Genomic DNA, 23557 nt, shown 5'->3' with positions numbered 1-23557 from the left:
GTAATACCATCTCCAAATCACAGAATGGTTGAGGTTGGAAGGGACCTCTGGAGGTCACCTTGTCCAACCCCTCTGCTCAAGCAGGGCCACGTAGAGCCGGTCTCTATACTTAGTATTCTCTAATCAGACTATTTTGGATTTTGAAGAGGCCCTTTGGCATCAGAAATTAAAAGTCAACATCACCTGATCAGTATTACTATCTACTGATACAAAACATGACTAAAACGTCATTTCCAATCAGAGAACAGCCCGCTGTCTTTTAAATATGGACTATGTTTCTTTATTTCTAGATACGTGACTACATGTGATGATACTAAAACACGGTTTGTTTTGGAACAATTCACTTGTACTTTCAGCTCTTTCATTTCATTTACTAAACCTCTAATCCCCGTGTCCACAGCATATTTATCAATGATACTGGTTTATCATAAATCACTAACAAACATGTAAAATAGCAAAGAAAGACCAATCCACACTATATGTCAGCAGAAGTGAATCCATTTGATAATTCCCCACTGACTAGCACATTTTATAAATCTACTTAATGGATATGTTTCTGTAAGAATTCTATCTTGCTTAGATCCAAATTCATCTGTCTTAGAAAACACCACCCAAACCGTATTTTGTGGAAAAAAAATCCTCTCATTCAGGTTTTCCATGTTACCAACCTGGTGTTTCTGCTGCTGCTGTTTGCTTACATTCCTCAGGTAGGTATTGTATTTAACAATGTCTTGGCTCATCTCATCGACTCTGTCCATCAGCAGCTGCAGACTCTTCCCTAGGTGATTACTGAAATACAAGAAACATTCATGAAAGATTGAATTTATTAAAAAGAAAGATTTAAAACTTAAAATTCATTTCAAGTTACTTGACCAGCATTTCTGCACTAATGGCACAGTTCACAGATTTTTAAGTTCCTGGTTATCTTTGTTCATATATTTATTTGATAATATTTTACATGGCATCTCCTCCTATAGCATCTTTGCCACATTGCAAATACCATATTTAAGTGTTTTGGTCTTTGCAGAGAACCTCATAGTTATGAAAAAATTGTCTGGATGGCCGGGCCCAGAGAGTTGTGGTGAATGGAGTTACATCCAGTTGGCGGCCAGGCATGAGCGGTGTTCCCCAGGGCCAGTACTGGGGCCGGTCTTGTTCAATATCTTTATTGATGATCTGAATGAGGGGATCGAGTGCACCCTCAGTAAGTTTGCAGACGACACCAAGTTGGGTGGGAGTGTTGATCTGCTCGAGGGTAGGAAGGCTCTGCAGAGGGACCTGGACAGGCTGGGTCGATGGGCCCAGGCCAATTGTATGAGGTTCAACAAGGCCAAGTGCCGGGTCCTGCACTTCGGCCACAACAACCCCATGCAGCGCTACAGGCTTGGGGAAGAGTGGCTGGAAAGCTGCCCAGCAGAGAAGGACCTGGGGGTGTTGGTCGACAGCCGGCTGAACATGAGCCGGCAGTGTGCCCAGGTGGCCAAGAAGGCCAATGGCATCCTGGCCTGTATCAGAAATAGTGTGGCCAGTAGGAGTAGGGAAGTGATCGTGCCCCTGTACTCGGCACTGGTGAGGCCGCACCTCGAATACTGTGTTCAGTTTTGGGCCCCTCACTACAAGAAGGATGTTGAGGTGCTGGAGCGTGTCCAGAGAAGGGCAACGAGGCTGGTGAGGGGTCTGGAGAACAAGTCTTCTGAGGAGCGGCTGAGGGAACTGGGGTTGTTTAGCCTGGAGAAAAGGAGGCTGAGGGGAGACCTCATCGCTCTCTACAACTCCCTGAAAGGAGGTTGTAGCGAGGTGAGTGTTGGTCTCTTCTCCCAAGTAACCAGCGATAGGACGAGAGGAAATGGCCTCAAGTTGCGCCAGGGGAGGTTTAGATTGGATGTAAGGAAAAATGTCTTTACTGAAAGAGTGGTTAAACATTGGACCAGGCTGCCCAGGGAAGTGGTTGAATCCCCATCCCTGGAGGTATTTAAAAGACGAGTAGATGAGGCACTTAGGGACATGGTTTAGTGGGGGACTTGGCAGTGCTAGGTTAACGATTGGACTTGATGATCTTAAAGGTCTTTTCCAACCTAAACGATTCTATGAATACTGCAGTTCTATGAATTCTACAAAGAAACAATGCCTTGCATGAATTTACTGATATTACAGATGCAGGTCAAACGTTAAAAGAAAAAGTCTGATGCTTTTGTGATATGCAACCCCAAACAATGTTCCAGGAGATCTGTTCAAAGAGTTTGGTTTCAAGTTACTGCTAGCTTTTTCACGGCTATTTAACTATCCCTCTGCAGTGATAGTTAAACATTCTTCAGATCTCCATCTCATTATAGTCTATCAAACCACACCTGGAAGTTCAGCAGACATCACTTGATCTTAGCTGTTGAGAGGGAGTGTTGCGTCCAGTCCAGCCAGCTCCGCATTCCATACCATAGGCAACATGGAAGCAGCTAGGCTGGGCGCGTCCAGTTCCAGTAATGCAATCTACTGCCTTGGCCAGACAAATGCAGTCTGTTAAACAACTTTTATTGTAACCATTTTTAGCAATGGATTCAGTATTTTGCAGGAATGTTCAACTTAAGGTATAGCTTCCAAGTTAAAGTTTTGGAAGTTTTTAGGTTGGTGCCCATGGAGACAGTATTCATCCTAAATTGTGTTTACAGGGTAGTGCAGTAAAAGAAGGATACTTACTGCTCTCTATTGATCCCTTTGATCAGAAGCTAGTTTGTTGGCTCTGATCTAAGCCTTACCCAGTCCTACTTGGCTGAAGACCAATGACTCAAAAAGCTGAACTCCATCCTTCTCCTCAACTGAAATCCACTATTACTCATGAGAGTTTCTTTCCAATAAAAAGTTTGGTGCACTTTTATGTCAGAATCATATCCTTCAGTCACTGCTTCTCCACGTTATCCGAGATTCTTTCTGCCTTTTACAATGCATTCCCACCATCCTACAGCCTATGGACTGGGGAAACTCTAAGTGGAAGAGACAGGCATAAAGTGAAAAGGGAACCACATACGTAATACTACACACATCCCTTTTTAGTGTAAATTATTCCCCAAATCCATAGAACTCAGCTGGAGACAGAAGCTGGTAACGTACTGAGGCACTAGAGGATACCTGGTGAGATTTTAGCTAGACACCCTTATCTCCGAGTACTAGAACAGCTACTTTACTAGCTGAGCTGCCTGCTCACTGAACAAAAGGCTGTATCAGTAACTTCAGACCACAATTTATTTACTAGCCAGAGTTTTAAATCTCAGTTGTGTACAGGGGCAGATGGTGAGGAAGACTTCAGCTACACAGCAGCAAGAAAGGCGCCACTATAATAATTTTTAAACTTCTTGGGGTTTTTTTGGTTGAACATTTCACTTACATGATATTTAGAATTGTGGAATATTGCCATGGCTAGGGGTGTACATGTTTTCAGGTTTTTATAGAGTTTGTATTATACTGAGTTAGTGTTAGAACTGGATATTATCAGAAATGCCTATGTAGGTACACACTAATAGCCTTGTAGGGTACATGGACATCAGGAATACATAATTATTTTACAGATAGTGTCCACATGAAATATAGCTGGTTACAAAGAATGATTTTATGTGAATGTCTTTAGGACCAGCTTAGTACAGCAGAATACAGAAACAGAGAGTTATTGTTAGAAGTTGCAGTAATATAGTGTTTGCTCTCATTTCCAGGGAAACAAAAAGCTAAAAACAGATAACTTAAACAGATGTGAACTGAGACATGAAGTGATAAGTATGCTGCAAACACAGGACCAGCTTTTTCCTCAGTTCTCATGTGGTTGATACCCTTTATTTGCTCCATGTCGTAAAAAAATAGAAAGACCAATAGGAAGTAATTTGTAAAAAATGTATATATACAATGTTTAAGCAAGTTTTATTCAGCTGAAGTTTATTCTGGTGAGATTTAGGGAGTTAAATCATATTGCTCCAGCCCATAAGACTCATCGTACATTTACTTAGCCCAAAGGCTCTTTTAGGCACCTCCTTACCTCGTGCACTCCCCTACAGCAGATCTCAAAGATCACACTGCTAGGTACCTAAATGCCCGCTATGCCTCAATGCAACTAAAAAAATTAAAAATAAAAAAAAATTTAAAAAGGGGGGGTGCCAGTAAATGCTGCTCACATCCCCATGAAGGTTCACTTTCCTACAAGGCTCTGTGACAGTCAAATGTAGACAACGTGGAGCTCAGCACTTGCATTTGTTGTTGTTCTGAGGGTGTTGGTAATAAAGAACCTGCATTTTCAATGGATGCATTTCAGTCAGCTGATTCAGCGAAAGAGTCAATTAAATCGAGTTTTCATTTAGATTAGCGAGTAGTGTAGACCAACAGGAACAGATCTATAAAGCAAACCGGCTAATGCTGACAAACCAGTGTTCACACTACATGTGTTTCAGGGGGGTTTCTTATCACTAATTCTGACATGGTCCAGTAATCTGAAAGCCCATTAGTGGCTGAAGCACAGTAGGTATCTTCCTAAAACCTATTTTCGGTTTAGTTTCATCTGAAACAAGTCAGGTCTGAGATCACCCAGCGGTGATGATCTGAGCACACTCTTGAATTGAACTAAAAGACATAGGTCCACCTTAAGATAGCACCAGGAGACCACCACACCTCAGGTATCAATGAATCTTCGTGGGAGAAAAATATCAGCTGCAGAATTGCCGTCATACTAAGCATCAGAAAGTCCACACACGGGGACTGTGTTCTTTTTTGGGGAGAAATATAGATAATAGAAGGGGAAAAAACAGAATGGAGCTTCTCCTGCAGTTAGGACAGTCAGAAAATACCTGTCATGTGGATTCTTACACATCTAAAGAAGAAATAATATAATGTGAGAGCACTCCTTCACCAGAATTGTTATTAGAAACACTCACCTGTGGTGAGTGACCTGTAAAACTTCCAGAAATTTATCATTTGAGACTGATCTGTGTAGCTTGGATGACATGATCAAAAATGCCGAAAAAGGACAAACACATACAAACTGTCAAAGGGAAACTGTCAAAGTCTGTTTAGGAAAAAAAAACAGACTAGAAAGTATAGCCTGCAAAGCAATTTCTCGTGCTGTGCATTTTTGCTGTAACAGCCTTATACTCGATGGGGTATAATCCTTCACCCAAAAGGGCAGGTGTGAAATCAAGTCCTCGACACATGGATTACTTCTGATTCCTTGCTTAACAATTATTAAATACAAAGGTCAAATAATTGAGAAGTAGAAACCTGTGAACAGAGTAGCATAATCTGCAGATAACAGTCATGGTCTTTTCTGTCTTGTTCTTCCTGCTGGTGAGCCTTGCATTTGGCAGTGTTATAGTCTAGCATCCACAGGAGAAAGCAACAACTATACATTAACTAAACTCACAGATCACTCACTACACGAGGGCATTCTGTTAGGATATGGATCTGGCTATGAGACATGAATGCAAGCCTCCCTTTTCCTGATGAAATGCTCGTACCACCAGAGCCTCCCTTTGCAGATATATTTTAAGGAGAGCAGAGGTGCAGTTTGCTGTTGCCAGCAAAGCCAGTTTAAGGCGTTCCAGCATCAGCATCTTCCTGCCTCTCCCTCCCTCTTTGCCCAAGGATTACAGCACTCTCAGCTGTATGGATTCAGCTGTTTGCGTGGGCACACTTCAAACTCTTCCAGTGAAATAGTCTACTGTAAATGCAAAAACACCCTCTGTTGGAGTTTCTTTTTTTTTTTTTCTTCTTTTTTTTTTTTTTTTTTAAGGGAGGCTGAGGGAAAGGCTGGAAGGGAAGAGTGGCAGCCTGACTTTTTCCACCAGACTATTCCACAAAGCTATTTGTACAGCCATATTCTGAAACAGATGAGGAAATAAAAATCTTTGAGGGTGGGAGGGGTGTAGAGATGAAATGGGGTAGTGGGGAGGAATGATGCAAGCAGCTGGGGCTGGAACCTCAAACTGGCTCCGCTTCTGTAGGATTCATAATGGGGAACTACACATGAAGCCCACATTTACTTCAGCATCTTTAATCAGGACAGGACTCCAGACACACACTTGCTGAAGGTCTGAAACACCCAAAATGCAGCCTCGAGTCAGACACCAAAGCTTCAAAGAGAGGCAGCAACCCACATCATTCTCAGCTTCCCATGTCCTGCTTGTTAGTTTTAACTGTCTCTACACACAGTTCGTAGGCATCAGTTTGCACTTTTGGAGAAGCCCACCTACCTGCGCTGGCCCAGGAGGGAGCAGAGGCACCCAGCCTCCGAGATCTGAATCACTGTGCTGTACCCAGGCACCTAATTTTTGGGTATAACAATTCTGAAGCTGGAGACGTCCAAAAAAGATGGTCCCCTAAACTTGCCTACCATCACCAGAAATGGATCCCCTCACTCCATTTCATTTTGCTTGCACGCTAGCTAAGGAAGATGAGAAAAGGGAGCAGCAAAAGCAAACGTAAGAAAATGCTGTATCTGCTGCCCCGTTTTTCCACTTTCCATCAGCTCTACTGAGGCCCCTCTCAGAGTCACTGGTTTTTGGGAAAGGTGCCACCCTGTGCAGTGTTTCTCCTCCTGGTGGGAACAGCTTTGGGTGGATTAGAGAGGTACTGCTGGGCAAAGCACATCTTTTTGATTAAATATTTTTAAGGAACATTCCCACCACTTAGCAGAACTTGTTTACATCTCAGCATTTCAGCCCAAGTTCAACCTGTGCTCTTTTTAAGAGGATTTTGTTTGAATGAGATATGCAAGTCAGGAGTCTTGAGCTCCATTCCCTTTTCTGCTCTGACTTTGATGTGTGCCTTTGGGCAACACATTTACCCTCTCTGTGTCAGCTTCCCCCATCTGCAAATTAGAGATTTTCATAATTATCTTAATAATCCGTTAAGCACATTGAGATTTCTGAATAAGCAGTACAATGTATAAAGGTTAATATTGTTTTTGAAAGCCAAAGTAACCCTCCTTATGTCACTTTTGCAAAAATACTGCATCTGATGTTTGAAAAAAATGTATCTGCCAAGTAGATGTTACTGCAGTAAATGTTCAGCACATGTTTGCTTCTACTGACGCACACTATTAGAAAAATTGCTGGAGACAAATTGAGATATTATAGAACAACCCTATTATGAAGCTAGACCACAAAAAAGCTTTTTTTAATTTAAACTAGATCATCAATAGAATAGGGAAGAGATGGATGACAATGGGAAAGTTGGTTGTAATTATTTCTCTGAAGATCTGGAACATTATCTGACAGGATTTTAATTCTTGAGTCTCTATCAAAAGACTGGCAGTACTCCAAGGTCTTCAAGACATTTTGATCCTTAAGGGTAGCAGGAGGATAACAGTTTGAGCAAAAGGCCTTTACTTGCTATTACTCGCTAGCCTTGTGCTATTCTGCCTTCAACTTCTTTCCCTAGAATATTCTAGTCAATTCAGATTTCACAAGAGAAACACAAATATATGCCCCAAAAAGTAAACTATTCTATACAATTATCACAAATGTACTTCAAAAGGAGAAAGATATTAAGGCGCAGACAAATAGGTACAGCTTCAAACTCAGACAAGGTGGGTGGCTGAACATGTGAGAATCTTGATGAAACAAACTCTCCAGAGGAGAACAACTATGGGTAAATAATTTCATTGCCAAAACCATTGCTTCAGAAGATTAAAAAAGGTTCAGGGATGCTCCCAAAGGACCAAACACCTCCCACCCCCACCCCCCCAAAAAACAGACTTAAAGTTACTGACAACTAATTCTACAATAGCAAAGTTAAGTGAGGAGGACACACACCAAAATTAAAAGTTGATACCCGAGATGTTTTAGCCACAACTATTCAAAGACAAAAATAAGGAAATGCAAAATGAAAAAAAACCCTACAGAATAGTGGGGGGTTGAACTCCCAGGCAATAGATTCTTTGACAGAGGAATCTTAGTTGTTGAATTCGAGTGAAAACTAGTTAAATATTTTAGCAGGCAGTGCAAGTCATCCTACCTTGAATAAATGAGCATTAAAATGTTTTAATTTGCCAGCTGAGTTATACCAATGTAAGATATCACTGAATGTAACCTGCCTCGTAACCAAAAGCAGCTATCAAATATTAAAAAAAAAAAAAAAAAAAGACACATACAAAAACCTGCAAATAAACCCATTGGGGTACTTTCCAAAGCCTTGCTCTGCTTCAAACAAGACTAAGCACCTTAAGTTCCCCAAATAGACCAGGTGAGCCAGAAGAACGCTGCCAGGAAAGTCAGTTCAGGAGACATAATTCAGATATACCTCTGAAAACTATTGAATCTAGTGAATTGATTCCCCATTAGTGGGAAATTCTAGACTTCAATAAGCTCAAGAAATTGCTTCCAGTATATAGGATAGTAACTGTAAGTTCAGAAGAAACACACTTAATTGAAAAGGCACTTTTAACCAAGTTTATTAAGAATCCAGTTCCACCTGTGTCACCATCAAGAACAGCGCTGCACTGCTCCAAGAAAACACCCATTGAAAAGAAACTTTGATTCATGAAGACAGAAGTTCTCCTTTTTTCCTGTTATGAAGGACTCCTAAACACAAATGATGGAGTTTCCTTTTTCATTTGGGCTCATTCATGGCACTTCTCATCTCATTTACTGATGTGAGGACCAACACAAAAGCCTGCCTTGCACCAGGCTATTAACACCATCATTCCAGAAAGGAAATTCGTTTGTTCAGTTCTTATCTTTTATCTTGAGTCAGGGCAATGGTACGGAACAGTTACTACGTAAGATGTAAAGCTGATGAAAAACTTCAACTGTGGTTTGTGATCTGTTCAAATTAATTTCCATTTCCAGAATTCTATCACGTGACTAGCAGCAGCCCGTGCTAGGATCCAAGGTGCTGGGTAATCCCAACCCTTTTTACAAGAGCAAACCCACAGAAACAATCAAGGGCAATGCTGTCAGGTCACCTGGAAACCTGCTGTATCCTCAGCACGGTCTTCCTTTTCACAGTAAAGTGGTAGAGCTCATGAGGAATCACTGTCTTCTCCTACATCCAGTGCCCACCCTCTCCTCAGATGGTAAAAGCTTTGTGATCTTTGACCAAGGAAAGAGCCTGACAGAAAGCCTGCAAAGTCAAGCAGACTGAACATCTCGGCAAAAATTCTTCACTTCATTAATTCCAAGGTGCAAAGTCACAACTTTACTGGACAAAATTATTGACTAAGTATCTCTTGCGACATTTGTAAATTCCCTTGCAGAGTTCAACCCTATACCTGTTTTCTCTTCACCAATTTCTCTAAAAGCTATCAGATCCCTCAATACATCCACATAAGCTTAAGTAAAGAAAATAGAGTGGAAAATTTCTGCTAACTCGGGCAACATATGGACCACTAGCAATATGGATCCATTAACAACAGCCTTACAAGATTGGGGGGCGGGGGGGGCACAGAGCAGAAAAAAGAAAAAAGAAAAGAGGCCACTAGTATTCAGCTAACTTGGTTGTCAGAGTCAGAGGGGATCAGAATCTTGGCAGACAATACCTTGACATAAAGTGTTACACCCCAAAAACCTATTAGTGAATACATCCCAGTTCCTACATGCAACAAGATACTGCATCATTTTGCGTACCTGGTTATTTTGGTCAGCCCAATAATAATCCAATTAACTGTACTGTGTTGTGTAAGATTTAAGCACCACCAAATTTCTGATCATACTGCTAGAGGTCATGCCTACTTTGTTATCACAAATGTATTTTCAGGGCAAAGTGCTACAAAACCAAAAAGTTATTCTTAGATAGAGTTATGAGAAGATCATTCTAGAAACTCTTAAACAATTTCTGACATCATGAATGCTGGCTGTCATGACAATCAGTCTGAGCATTTTTGCCAGTTTCTCAGATAGAGGCTTTATTATTTTATTTTCAAATGCATCCTGCTACCAAAGTAGAACAAATGCGATTTATTTTTTATTAAAATAATTTATAGGATTACTTAAGGAATATTTAACAAAACCAATTTTTACTTCCAGGTCTATTTGCCTGAATTTTCCGAATGCCAGTATTTTCCTGAAGAAATACACACTACTGAAAAGATTATACACTTCAAGCAGTACAGGTATATGCGGATTACAGACTGAATTTAGTCCTTGAATCTAATGCTATAGTTTTACCGTGCAGTTTTTCCTTCAGCAAAAGAACATGAAGGGTAAAGTCTTAACCCCATTAAAAGTCAAGGCAAAGCTTCCACGGACTGTAATGAGACTGGGATTTCACCCAAGGTGTTAAACTGTGGTTTGGGAAAGCGAATAAAAATACATCCATTATTGTAACAAGTACTTACCTGCTAGCCAGACTGAGCAATTCATGTCTATCGGCTACTGCGGATTTCTTTTCCAGTTCCCACAACATCACATTGATCAGGTATGAATTCTTAATTACAATGGGCACTTCTTCAAACATGTTTTCATAAGCAATATTTGCTTTTTTCAAGCTGTGAAAAAAGTTAAAAAATATTTATTAATCTAAACAGTAACTCTCTTGTTCTTTTTGTTGAATTGTTGCTCCAACAACAATTGGCAATTTGGTAAAAACTCTTGATTTTCATAGTTCCACAAACAAACAAGAGTCAAGTTTTAGTAAGAGAGCATTTGCATGGCAAAACCTCATGTTTACAAAGACTAGGAAAAGCTGCTCTAGGAAAAACTCTCAGAAGTCAAGGAGCTGCTTTGCTTGCTAATACATTACTTACATGAAAAAGCCTCCAGTAAAAGACTATACTGACAGGATTAACTCTGCCCCTTCCAAAATATTTTACCGATTTCCCTGCCATCAGGGTTTCTCTTAAATAGAGGTGAACAGTTAGCTACCACATGACACTGAAATACCTTTGAAATCATAACTACTACAATGAAAAACAATTTCCCCAATAGCTGAATAATTAGAATTTTTACTGACCAAAAATTAGATTGATAAAATAGTGTGTGTTTTGGAATAATTAAAGTCCATGGTGGATATTAAAATATAAATTTCCAGTGTATATTGTTTTACTACAATATACATATAAAAACTATTGTTATTGCTTTATAATAAAGTAGACAGTAATACCTTTCATAAAATCTGGAAATAAAGGCATGATCTGTAAGTTTCTAAGGAACTATATCCTTAACTTCTTTGTGTGTATATTGGAATAAAAACTTTTGCTTTTTGCCCCCCCCCCCCCTTTTTTTTTTTGACTAAACACAATTTGTTCATCATGGAAAAGTTATGTTTAGACACCAAACAATGAAATGAATCCGTTTTTCCTCAATGAAGAAAGTTTAAACAAGCGCTTGTGCTTTTGCCGTTGAACACCAAGCTGTTTGAGGAAAAAGATGACAGCTAAAGCCTAGATCTATTACAAGCGGCTAATCTTTTGAAACAGCGTAATTATCCTACTTTACTCCAGAAGATTGTGTCCACACGGGGGAGTTAATTTGGAATAAATACAGAAAAACAGCTATTCCAGAATACCTGTTCAATTTTCCTTCTGGAAAAAAAGAGCTTAAAGACAGACCAGCTATTTCCCCTTCTCCATGTCTTTTTTATATTTTTGACTCTGTTCCCAGATACAGCTATCTTCACCATGGTCCTTAGAGCCAGCCCGCTGACCATCTCCAAAATCAGTTCAAGTTTCACCACTTCTGCCCTTATTTAGATGCCCAAAGACAGACTTTCATGCCTTCTCAGCCCACTGTATCAGCACACATCTATCACTACCCATATATATCCAGTTTCCCCAGCACACACTATTACATGAGATTTTAAAATACAGTATTTCATCATCCCGCGTACCCTTCTGCCTCCCAAATAATCCAGCAAAACCTATGAGAAAACATTCTTTTAAGTTACTTACGCTTCTGGAGAGAAGTCTTTTTCTTTGCAAACTTCCATCAGTTTGGGAGTCAGCCTATATGCCTTTAGTGACAGAGACCCTTGGGCAGTCTTAATGGGATCTATAATTAAAAATGGAGGAAGCTTATTATTACCAGATAATCACCCAGATTGCCTTTTTTTTTTTTTTAAATATCTGAATGACACAAACAGAACAAAAATAACTAAGTAGTCCTATTAAAAAAATAAGACAACCAACACAGAAAAGACACTATAGCGGAAGTAAACTTATTGTACTGAAATGTAAAATACATCCAACTATATACAGTGAAGCTAATTAATAAACTTAACTCGGAGAACATGGGGGGATCTAGACCCATTCTACTCACAACGTTATTTCCCCATTAAAGGTCTAATTCACATTTTCTTTTCTTTCGTATGAACTATGCACAGAACTTATGTAAGAGCTACCTCATTTAAATAAAGATTTTTCCCTCCAGTCATTATGCAGTAAGTTAAAATATTCATTAAACTACATTTTATACAAAAAATTTTGTAATTTTAGAATAGCAATAAGCTAATTCAGATCAAGTTGCCCTGCTGCTTCGTGCATAACAATGTAACTGGTATATAAAAAGATTAGTTTTGCCTTGACATACTCTACTGAATTTAGGGGGAAATTTTCTAAACAAACTGTTACATTCCTAGGACAAAGAAGCTTAACACTTGCAGCATGATAACGGCTGAAGCATGCCAACATGAGAATAAAAGCTGTGTTAACATTCATGTTGTCTGAAACTTAACACAGTAAAACTTTTAGCAATCGGTGATAAAATGAAAACCAAAATAGACTGAAACAAGTGGAAAATTCATCAAGGTCTGATGATGCAATGTTTCCAGCCAATATAAGTATACTTTAACAACTTGTTCTTTACTGTAATCCAATTGTTAACATACTGAAACAATTTTGGGGCAGCTCATAAGATTGATCGTATTCATTAGTATTTTTTCTGACAGATACTCAGGACGTTACATTTACTTCTCAGCTGGAAACTATATGCAAGTCTGCCAGATATGGCAAACTGCGAGTGTTTGGGGAGGGGGAGGCTATAAAGCTGTTAAATTGCCTACGGTTCTGATACAGCACAGAACATCTGGTCTGGAGAGCTTGAGGAAACACCATTAAATAGGCAGAAAAGAAAAAAATCTTTGTGCTAAGAAACAGTCCAGGTTTTGTATGCTTCTGTCAGAGGTATAAAAAAAACTTGGCAATTCGTGTGATGATTGGTCAGTCACGTACAGAGCCAGACACGCTAGCAAGCGGGGTTTGTTAGACATCTGGTCGGGTTCCACCAGCCCCTTCGATGAGGGAGGGGAGATGAAGGAATAAAAATGAAGCAGCTACTCCAGCATTCCAAAACGTACACATCAGGGCTCTGATAGCAAGAAAAATAAACAGAAAGAAGGAAACCCTGTCTAGACTTAGCTGCTGCTGAGGCTGCCGTAGACACAGGGTTGGTATTTACTCGAAAAGGCCTGCCAGGCTACTCTTACAGGCAAAAGACAGAATACAAAAATAGTAGTAATAATATTAAGAGGGGAAAAGAATAATAAAGGAAACCTCATACTAACCGTAAATGAGAACTACAGACTCCTCAATTGCGTGCTGGTAACTGAACTGGGAGTCCAGGAGGGCACGAGTGACAAAAGAGCCATAGTATGTGGACTGGTACCAGCCAACGTGAAGATGATCAATGTTTACGTGGCGAAGGCTTCGCATCATTTCCATCTGGTATTGAACTAGATGAAATAAAAAGTATGTTTAAAAAGTAAACTTACACAATCTGTACTATTTTGAGAGAGAGCTTGATATTAAATGAGTAAATTGTATTTTATTTTATTTTCATTTTTGCAACTGCATAGTAGTTTGTTTATTCACTGCTGGACTGTCTTCATTAAAATCCAGAGCTTCCTCAGAGAATGAGAGTAAGACTAGCCTGAGTAAGCAGACTTTCTTCAGCTGCAGTTAACGGCTAAAGTGATCGACAAACTGTTACACATCATTTACAGTGTGTATTACCTTGCTCATTCATAAAAAAAAATTCTGATAGTGAGTTTCATTAAGCAGTAACATTTTACCATTTAGTAACAAAGAAATATTGTGATTTAAGTTGTAATACTGTCTGGCATTAGACAACTTTTGGAATCAAAAGGAGAATTATTTAATGACTATATGAAATAGAAGATAAACTTTGTCTTTTTCACAGCGTAAAACTACATTTTCAGAGTTTGGGGGACCAGCTATAGCTGTCAGATAGTTTTGACTGCATTTATCTTCAGTTTTTCAGCACTGTTTCTTCTTTTTAGATGTATATAAATGCGTAAGTATGCATGTATGTATATATTATACATAATACACATATTTATATATAGTAAGTTACCTCAGACCGAGAACATTTTTTGTCAGGCTTTTTACACCAACAGATGTAATGTTTCATTGTACCAACGCATAAATTCTGTTTCTACTAAATGCTTCATTCAAACAGATTGCCTTGATGGAACAGAATTCTATTCAGGAATGTTTAACATAATCCCATCGAGCAGATCAACACACCTTATCACTTATCAGCCCTCTTAGACAGACAGACACTGTGCCTGCTGGTTAAATTTAAGGAAACAGATTTCAGTGCGATTATCAGATGAACCAACACTCACAGCCAACTGACAGGAAATCAAATGCAACAACACTACACAATCCGTAAGTTTTGTCTGCAGCTGCAAAATTTACAAAGATAAAAACCAACCCCCTCCTATGCATTCATTTTTGTTAATTTTTTTCAAGGCTTCTCCTTGCGCAGATGAAAATATGATATTCATTATAAAAGAAAGCAACATAAATTAATCAGAGGACAGAATATGCTGCGTTTTCAGACCCTACTTTATATCCTTTCAAGAGAAAAAAAAATCCAACCATATTCTTTAAAGATACGAGGAGACATTTTTCAAGATTGGACAAATATTTTTCCATCTTATCACCCTTACAGCACAAACTACATTCTGCAGTCTGCTGGCCCTTTTCCTTAAATTGCCGTATCTTACTGACTGTATTTTTAAAGTAATCTACGTACACTTATATAAACCCTTGCAGACTTTTTCCATCAGCATATGTTGGTGCTTGCATTCTATTTCATACTATCTTAATAGAAATGACTTGCAATTTGTGTTTCATCCAGGACACCATGATAATACAGCACCCCAAAACTAATACAGCAAAACCATCCAGGCTACAGTCTGAAATCCCATAATACACCACAAGCAAAGAAAAGGCCTGCACCATTTGGCTGTCTCTAAACCAAGGCAAATCTAAAGATGCCACTACACTCTTCAGGACAGCCAGCCAGTAGAACTGATCAAACAGCTATTTTAAAGTCTGTATGAAAACCTCCCCCTTGCCAGATCAAAATAAATTTTAATCCCGCTTTCATTGCACAATTTCCAGAAATAGCGGCCAGTTTCAAGCATACTCCTTACACAGCAGCCCCGATGCTTTAGCAGGTAGCATCTCAACGTTTCTCACAAGAGCAAAGCTAAGGTCTTGCTTGTCAAAGCCGCTCAGTCCTTAAACTTAAAGGTTTTGTTGGGGTTTTATGGGTGGAAGATGTTAAGTTCCTAAATTTTACAATTAAAGCAAAGAACACAGACCTCCCTCAGAACAAACTAAAAGACTCCTGCTGTGACCACGATTTTGAATTGAAAAAGCATACGATCCATTTATTAAATGTAGCTAGAATAAACTATTTTGGTTAAAAGAAGCTTTTCAAAGATATATCTGTCTGGACAGCAAGTAAGACTTGCTTTTAACATGACGTGCTACAACATACTAAAACATGAAATTATGGTTAGATCCTTTCTAGTCAAATGAAGTCATGAAAAGGAAAAACTAGAAAGGGATTTTCAAAAGCAGCTGAAAGATAAAACATTCTTTGAGAATGGAGCTAAATGTGGATTTTTAGATAGCTGAGCTAGACTGCTCCTTGCAGTGGCAATTCTCTTGTAATTGAGGACACTGTCAAAGTAGAGGTAGTCATGTAATGATGGGAAAAAAGATACTTATATATAGACTCCTATGAAATCATGTGATGTGGTTGACCCATTCAGATAATTTCTCCCTTAAGAGGTGTAATGTTAAAGAGAGGGAATACCCTAAGAAAACATCCAGATCTTTCACAAACTTGAATAAAGGTATATCATGCTCTTAAAAGTGTTCATCTGAGAGGTAACTGGTAACCAAGTTCCAGGACAACTTCTTTTCTTAAACACGGTATAACCAGCAACGTATAACTGCACTAAGTGTAAGCGATACCGTCTAGAAGAAAAAGGACTTACTGAAAACCATCCAGATTTCAAGTCAGCAATTCCTCCTCTCATGACTGTTCGCAGTTAGTTGATAATGAAGGCAATAGCGGAAAAAATCTCAAAGAACCAATAAAGCATCAATAGCTAACATCTCTGCCTTGGGAAAACAACTGCAGAAATTAAAACATGATGCAGTCCCCACCAGGGAGAAATGGAAACTCTTTTAACCAAACATATATATTTTATAACATGTATTAGTAGCTAGATAGCTCCAATAAGCTGCCAACTTGCACAAATGGATAACAGCCCCCAAGTTGCCTTTGTTGATATCGTTACCACTGTTTCTTTACATCTTTTTACCTAGAAGTTTAGCACAGACTAGGCAAAAGCTCTCTCCTTCTACCCAGTCCTCAATCTGCTAGGACTTGGGATAGTCATGCACTTCTAATGAGGAGTTCACTGTTTCAAGTCATAGTCCTTCCCAAGCCACGCTGTAAAGGTGCCGCTAAAAAGTGCCACTAAGTCTGAGGGTACCCAGAACTGAGATGAGCAAGGAAAAGGGCAGGGGAACAGCCAGACCAGGATGCTTCCCCCCTCTTTTCCACATTTAAACAGTGTACCTATATTTTTAAGCAAATTATTTGTTCAGGAGCGTCCTTATGATGAGAAAAGCCAACAGCCATGCTTGCACTTCCCAGTCTGCTTCTTGCATTGAGAATGCACAGCCTCTGTCTCCTGAGCCATCAAGCATCTCCTGAGCACCTCTCTGGGGTGGATTTTTTTTTTTTTTTTTTTAAACAGAAGATTCTGTTTTGCTATTATTAGCAAATAGCAAAATAGAAAAAAAAAAAAACTTCTCCTAAAAGGGTAATTTTTTTTTTTTTTTTTTTTTTTTTTTTTTTAGTTTGCAAACAAATGGAGGGGATTCATGCAGTTAGAAAGTGTTACTATAATTTGTCTAAAGCAGAAAAAGTGCAAAACCATACAGTATGGGTATTTTGCTTGAGTATCATTGACTTGTGTGAATTTGTACTAACAAAATCCCTTTACTGAAAACAGTAAACCCTATTACAGTAGTTTGGTGGGTAATTCCCCCCCCCCCAAATTCAACTACGTTTTGACAAACTTGTTGTAAAAGATTAAACAAAATACTAAAATAATGTAAACACTTTTTCCTTTTCTAAAAAGTACTGGCAACATTAGAAACTTTATCTGGGCTTTAACGTATAGGAGGTATACACCTTACCTTACCAATAAGAAAATAACATACCCAAAATTATATAATAAATCAGAGACGAGGCCAAGAACTGAACACTAATGTGATGACCCATTCAACACTGGGACAACTCAGCCACATTCTCTAAATACCTTAAAATATCCTTGGTCAATAACTTCACTATTTGAAAACCTAATTTAAGAATAGGTCAAATCAATTGAGGCACTGGAAAAAGAAAAAAAGGTCCACGTGATGATTTTAAAATGCAAACAAATCTAAGACACCAGAGTTTACAAACAACTGGCAAATTCACATCCTTCTTGAAATAACAGTTTATTTCTAAAACGCTTTCAAAACAAGTGCTCTTGTAGCAACCTGATACATGATGCAAGTTTATTTATCACTAAAACTGTATTTTTATTTCTTTATAAACAAGTCATTAAAATCCAGCTCTCAGGAGGTCACACATCAATGTACGTGTTGCCAAAATTTAGTCCTTAAATAGTTATCATTACCATCAGATGAGATGCATTTCAGCCTGGGCACATTCAGACTGCTGGTAAATATTATGACATGTGAAACCCTGATCAAAGATGCCCTGGAGGCAATACATTTGATGGCACCTCAGATGCTCAAGGCCTTCATTTCCAAAACATATTTTATGTTGATACGCCTTAAGAAATCTGGTTTAAGAGCAGCAACCAACATGTCTCCTAAAAAGCCAAGCCCCACCAAAGTGGAAGAACTTTGTACCCAGTATCACGTGCTGTAGACTGGTTTTATGGTGCTGCTCATCCAGCTCACTGCAGCATACACTGGACACAGGCAGCACTACCAAAGGAGGTAACAACCAACTCTATGCTACGAACCACTAACATCTGCACAGCCTTCAGTCTGGATTTCACAATGAAGTGTTTGTCTTGACCCACATTTCACAAATTCGTCCTTAAACTATGACCTCAAACAGCAGAAGTTACACGTCTTCATGAGGACGGGTCACTGATTCAAGAACAAGGTAGACCTTTACTGCTCCCTCACCCACAACAGCCTCCTCAAAAAGACTCTCTGGAGTATCTGAGGATGAATATTGTTTCCTCGCAGAATCTTGGGCATCCAGAAGACAGAAGAACTAAAACTTAGGGTTGTCACTAACTAAAATTTATTCAAGGGACACAAAAGTCCATCAGAAGAAAGAGCTTCCAGCCTCTGCACTAACACTTCTCTGAATTTAACTGGCAACATGAACATGGCAAATTTCAGTTATTCTGGTCAAACTATATTGAAAAACAGCTAAAATGTTCCTTTTATAGCACCACTACTAATGTGGATAGTATTTTTAAGGCAATAATTTGTCTCTTTTGAAGTGCTACCATGTGGTAGCATGCGTACTGAACAAGTGCTATACACTACATGGTACTTTTTAGCAGCACAAGAAATTCTGTTTTTTCTATACATATTAAGCTTTGCCAAACCACATGTATGCTTCAGACAGTATCTTCAATGACTAAAACAAGTTAGCAGATGCTAGTTCAAGGAACCAGCGTACGCATTTGAAAAGAAGGAAAATTGATTTAATTTAATTAAGCACAGAGAATTATGGAGACAACAGATTAATTCGTTTCCCTCCACACACACAATCTCAATTAATTGTCTAAAAAACTACAAATCACAATGACTGCATCTATTGATAACAACTCCAATTGTGAAGATACAAATATAATTAGTACCACAACCAACTTACTCTGGTTAAAAAATACAAATAAAAAGGATGGGCAAAGAGAAACAAGAATTCACAGTTAATTCCAGCAGTGTTTTATCTGAAAAAGCCTTTAGATACTGCTGAAATATATTTCTTAAGCTTAAGTGTGCAACACATGCGTGCACATATTTGCAGATTTTTATCTATATCCAACCCCCCACCACTTCTCCCAAGACAAATGCACAAGCTCAGTAACTCAACAATTCTCCTATTCAGGGAGAAAAAAATTAAAAGTAAATATTGCCTTCCTCAATAATATTCATTTCCTCCTCTGAAATATCAAGTCAGGGTTACAAAACAGTACTCTATTTTATGCACTTTTGCTATACTGGGCTGAAAGCACCTGATCTCCTCTAAACTTGGAAGCTAAGCAGACCAGGGCCTGTGAGTAGCTGGATGGGAAAAAAATCACCTGAAAATAGGCAAAAGTCCAAGAGTCATAGTCAATCATAAGACCACAAAAACAAAAGTGAGTCAAAAGACTTAATTCAACTCCATTTTAATTGCTAAATTCAAGGATGAAAAAAAAGGGCAGAACATATTTGTCCAAAGTGGATTAAATTTTTATTAAAATATAACAATTCCTTAAAAAGTTAGCAACCATGGTGGAAAAACTGCACACCACCTGAAAAGCATGCTTTACAAATTTGCATTTTCTTTATAGACTATGGGATAAATTGAAAGCAAATCTGTACCAATCACCTCCATCTATGCCACCAATGCTACTGCTCTAGTAAGAGCAAGTCCAACCGTCTTCCATGAGTAGATGCTCATTACAAGAACTGAGGCTTTGCTAGTGTCTTACTGCTTTCTAAAGCAAAAAGTCCTTCATTTTATGAGAAAGAAGGGGAAAAACAGAAGAGGTAAAACTCTAAAGTAACTATTCATTGTGTATGCTCAGTGAACTCATTCATTTTTAACCTTGATCACAAGTCGATGTTAGTTTTACTACAGCACTGTGTGATATTAATTGTGCTCTACAGAAAAAGTATGGGACACCCAGAGGAGGTATCACAATCAGTAGGTGAACAGTGAAAAGTAACAGGAACATAATAAAAACAAAACAACATGTTTGGAGTGCTTCCGTCTGGAGATACTTACCCAAGATGTAAGCATGTATCTTCAGACTGTTATTACCAGTTTAGACAGCAGTTGCCCACGCATAGTCTCCACCAGAGCTGATGACTAGAGGCTTGGCAGTACGGGCAGCAGTAACTGTCCTGGAGTGTGGGGCACCACACCAAAGCAGGCAGTAACTGCCCAGCACTACCTTGCTGCTTTACAGACGTGGCTCCAAGACACGGGCCAGCACAAGGACATACCTCCTACCAAAGCAGAGCGAGGTAGGAAAGGGTAGCTCTATCACTGGTGGGAATAAAGGAGGATGAGGACAAGTTTTCAGAGAAAAGGAGCAAAACAAGGGAACGGGGAGCATGGGGGATGTGCGTGACAGGACAACGGGAAAGCAGCAAATGGAAGCACGCCACTTCCTGCACATGTGCTGGCACTCGCCCAGTGTTTTCTGACAGCAAGCTTGGGGATCTGGTCTAAGCACATAACCACTGAATTAGGAGGCAATCAAACCAGTCAAGTTATCGTATCATTTTATTAACACATGAGCAAACACCGAGATAAGCCTTTGGACAACCTAAATAAATCTCACTGACCACACAATTCTCTACACAACTCAAGACAATGGAAACTTGTACTGTTTTTAAATAAAGACACCCGAGCCTCAAGAATAGTCTAAAGATGATGGACAAGACTGTCAAGATAACTTGCAAAATTGTTTTCTAAGGTATGCAACATTATTCCAAAGGATAAAAGCGTTATAATACTATCTTCCAGAAATATTGAAACACTTGAGTCTTCCAAAAGCATTTTTTAATTCAGAAATCCATTTTAAACTAGCATCTTGAAATTAAAGTTGAAAGCAAGCAATAAAATTTCACTATTTTGTTGACGATGATCTTTAAGAAGCAACTGCCAGAAGAAAATGCAACGTATTTTGAAGGTTTTCTGCCATATATTTGGAGTAGTTTTCTTGGCATTTATATAGAAAGCCCCATCTTCACCGTGTCTTACACATACTTACCACTTAATCCTCAATCTCCTCCTATACAGCAGGTAAGCATTATCCATATCTAAGCATCCATTTGGCTTACTACACTACTATTTTTATGTTGACTGAAGATGGATTTGATACAAGATTAAAAGTTTTATCAAGAAAAGTTTCAGTCAGCCTACATTGTCATGACACCAGTAAATTATACTACTAAAAATGCCATCTGGGCAGCTTAATTCTTGCTTTCCTTGTAAAAGAGCAAGAAGATGCTATCTCATTTCCTAATAAACACCAAATGTCTAATGAAAGCATCAAATGTTTTCTATTAGGAATGCATTCCCATGAACTTCAGCACCTTGAAGCCTTTACTTATGCAATTTTTGTCCAATGACTATCGTTTTAGCCGCTGAAACGCAAAGTAGGATTAAAGGCATGAAAAGGAGTCAGCATGGTCAAAAACCAACTGTATGTTAGAGTAGCCTCATATCTGACTAAGCACATCCTTTAAAAAAACAAAATACATTTTAAAAAGGTTAGTAAGATTTCCTTAAGTTTTTTTACTGGCCATTGATTTTTGCTTGTTTGCTCTAGTGAAGCTACATTAACAGGTAAAAGCTCTTTCTTCACAAAATATTATCACCATATCTACCTTAGTGCTACAAGTTACAAAGCAATTAAGCACACAGTAACACAAAAATGTGTGGTGAAATCCAATTCCTTTCCTACATAAATGTCAATCAGATTAATGTATTTTTATGAAATTTTATATTACATAAATGCTGAGAGAGGTTATTAAATTATCTGGAAAAAATTTGGAAATGTTTAAAGATTAATGAATTACACGGTCATTTTTACTTTTTTAATTTAACACAGATTTTCATATTCAACAATTTGAAAGCAGAATGGGGACAGACACTGAAATGGAAACAACTTAGCAATCACTGCACTTTGAAAATCAGTAATGTCATACAGCACACATCACAAGAAAGCCAGTCTCATTTTGTTAATAACTTTTCAATAAGTGAAGAAAAACAATAATGACTTCACATAAGGGGTTTTGGGGCTTTTAAATCCCCCACCTCTCCCTGAAAAGCAGAAAAAGATTTTTCTTTTTTGTAAAGCTTCAAAGTTTCGGTATCTTGTACCACTCAGTGTTTGCATTGCAAAAATTCAAAGGGCAGGGGGAAGAGGAGGGACATGTTCAACAGCTTATTTAAAGCCAAAACACCCATCTTGTCATATCAGATACAATGAAGCAAGTGGTTTTCTGATTCGTTGGTATTAAATGTCCACACGTCTGTTTTGAAGAATCTCTCACACTGTTCTTAAGTTTCAAGCTCACAAAATGCGGTCCAAACACTGAAGCAGACACAGCCCCCATACAACAATTTTCCTGAATCATCCTTATGGTAAATCAGGATTCATTAAGAGAAAAATCATTGCTACAGACTGTTTCTTCAGTTGAAAGTTACACATGCTGTTTGTTTTCTGTGGCCTCCATCAGCCCATCATGTAGGGATAACACTGCTAAACATCTGGCAGGAAGAATCAGTCAAGAAAAGTTCTAATTTTTGGCAAAACAGAAGAACAACATGGTAGCTACCCCCATAAACACATCTTTTGAATCAAAATTACACAAGTATCTAGCTTTCAAATGTGTTAAGTGCACTTTGGGGAAAAAAAAAAAAAAAACACCAAAACAAAAAACGAGTGTGTCTTCAGCCTCAGGCTTACAGCTTCTTGTTTCGGGGGCCTATTTGTGCAGAGCAAGATCTCCCCATGCGCCAGGAAGGCTTGAAGCAGTTAACATCTACTGCTCCTTTAAGGAAGAGAGGAGGACCCCACCAACCCCCAAAATTCGCATTAGTTTTACTAAGTCTACCAGTTTTATCTAGCCCAGGTGTGTTACTCACTGATCAAACAGCAGTAAAATGCTGTGTTAACTTCTTTCTTTTCAGGAAGAATAGCACTTAACTCTGACCCCTCATTTAAAGCACTAACTAGAAGCTTTGTATGATACCTAGATGAGCACAATGTCACAAGGACATTTCAGTATACCTCTTACAACACTCTTAAAACACCACCTGACACCTATCCATAACACATCCCATTGAGCAGGTAGCCATTTAACTGTCCATGATACAAAGACAGACTGAGACAACCCATCCAACTAGCTTAGAGAGCAATTATTAAATCGTATGAAAGCTCCAACCGAGGGTAGCTTCATTTGGATCCCTGCTGTACTACTGTCTACGTGCACTTCTCATCGCTGTCAGCCAAGTCCTCAAGCCATGAGCAACATAACTTTAATTCACACAAGGTACAAGTA

The 23557-nt window shown here is 38.7% G+C and overlaps 1 protein-coding gene across 1 annotated transcript in view; it reads right to left on the bottom strand.

The window, feature by feature from the left end:
* Positions 1 to 23557, bottom strand: part of EIF3H (eukaryotic translation initiation factor 3 subunit H) — a 91439-nt gene that overhangs the window by 4773 nt on the left and 63109 nt on the right. The window contains exons 3-6 of the mRNA XM_076329208.1: positions 13465 to 13632; positions 11855 to 11954; positions 10304 to 10453; positions 669 to 789 (exon numbers count right to left, since the gene is read on the bottom strand). Of these exons, the coding sequence (XP_076185323.1) occupies positions 669 to 789; positions 10304 to 10453; positions 11855 to 11954; positions 13465 to 13632 (539 nt within the window). The remainder of the gene's footprint in view (positions 1 to 668; positions 790 to 10303; positions 10454 to 11854; positions 11955 to 13464; positions 13633 to 23557) is intronic.

This window comes from Aptenodytes patagonicus, chromosome 2, assembly GCF_965638725.1.
Source record: "Aptenodytes patagonicus chromosome 2, bAptPat1.pri.cur, whole genome shotgun sequence".
Lineage (NCBI taxonomy): Eukaryota > Metazoa > Chordata > Aves > Sphenisciformes > Spheniscidae > Aptenodytes > Aptenodytes patagonicus.
The sequence above is the reverse complement of the archived record's forward strand: the minus strand, read 5'-3'. Positions and strand labels throughout refer to the sequence as shown.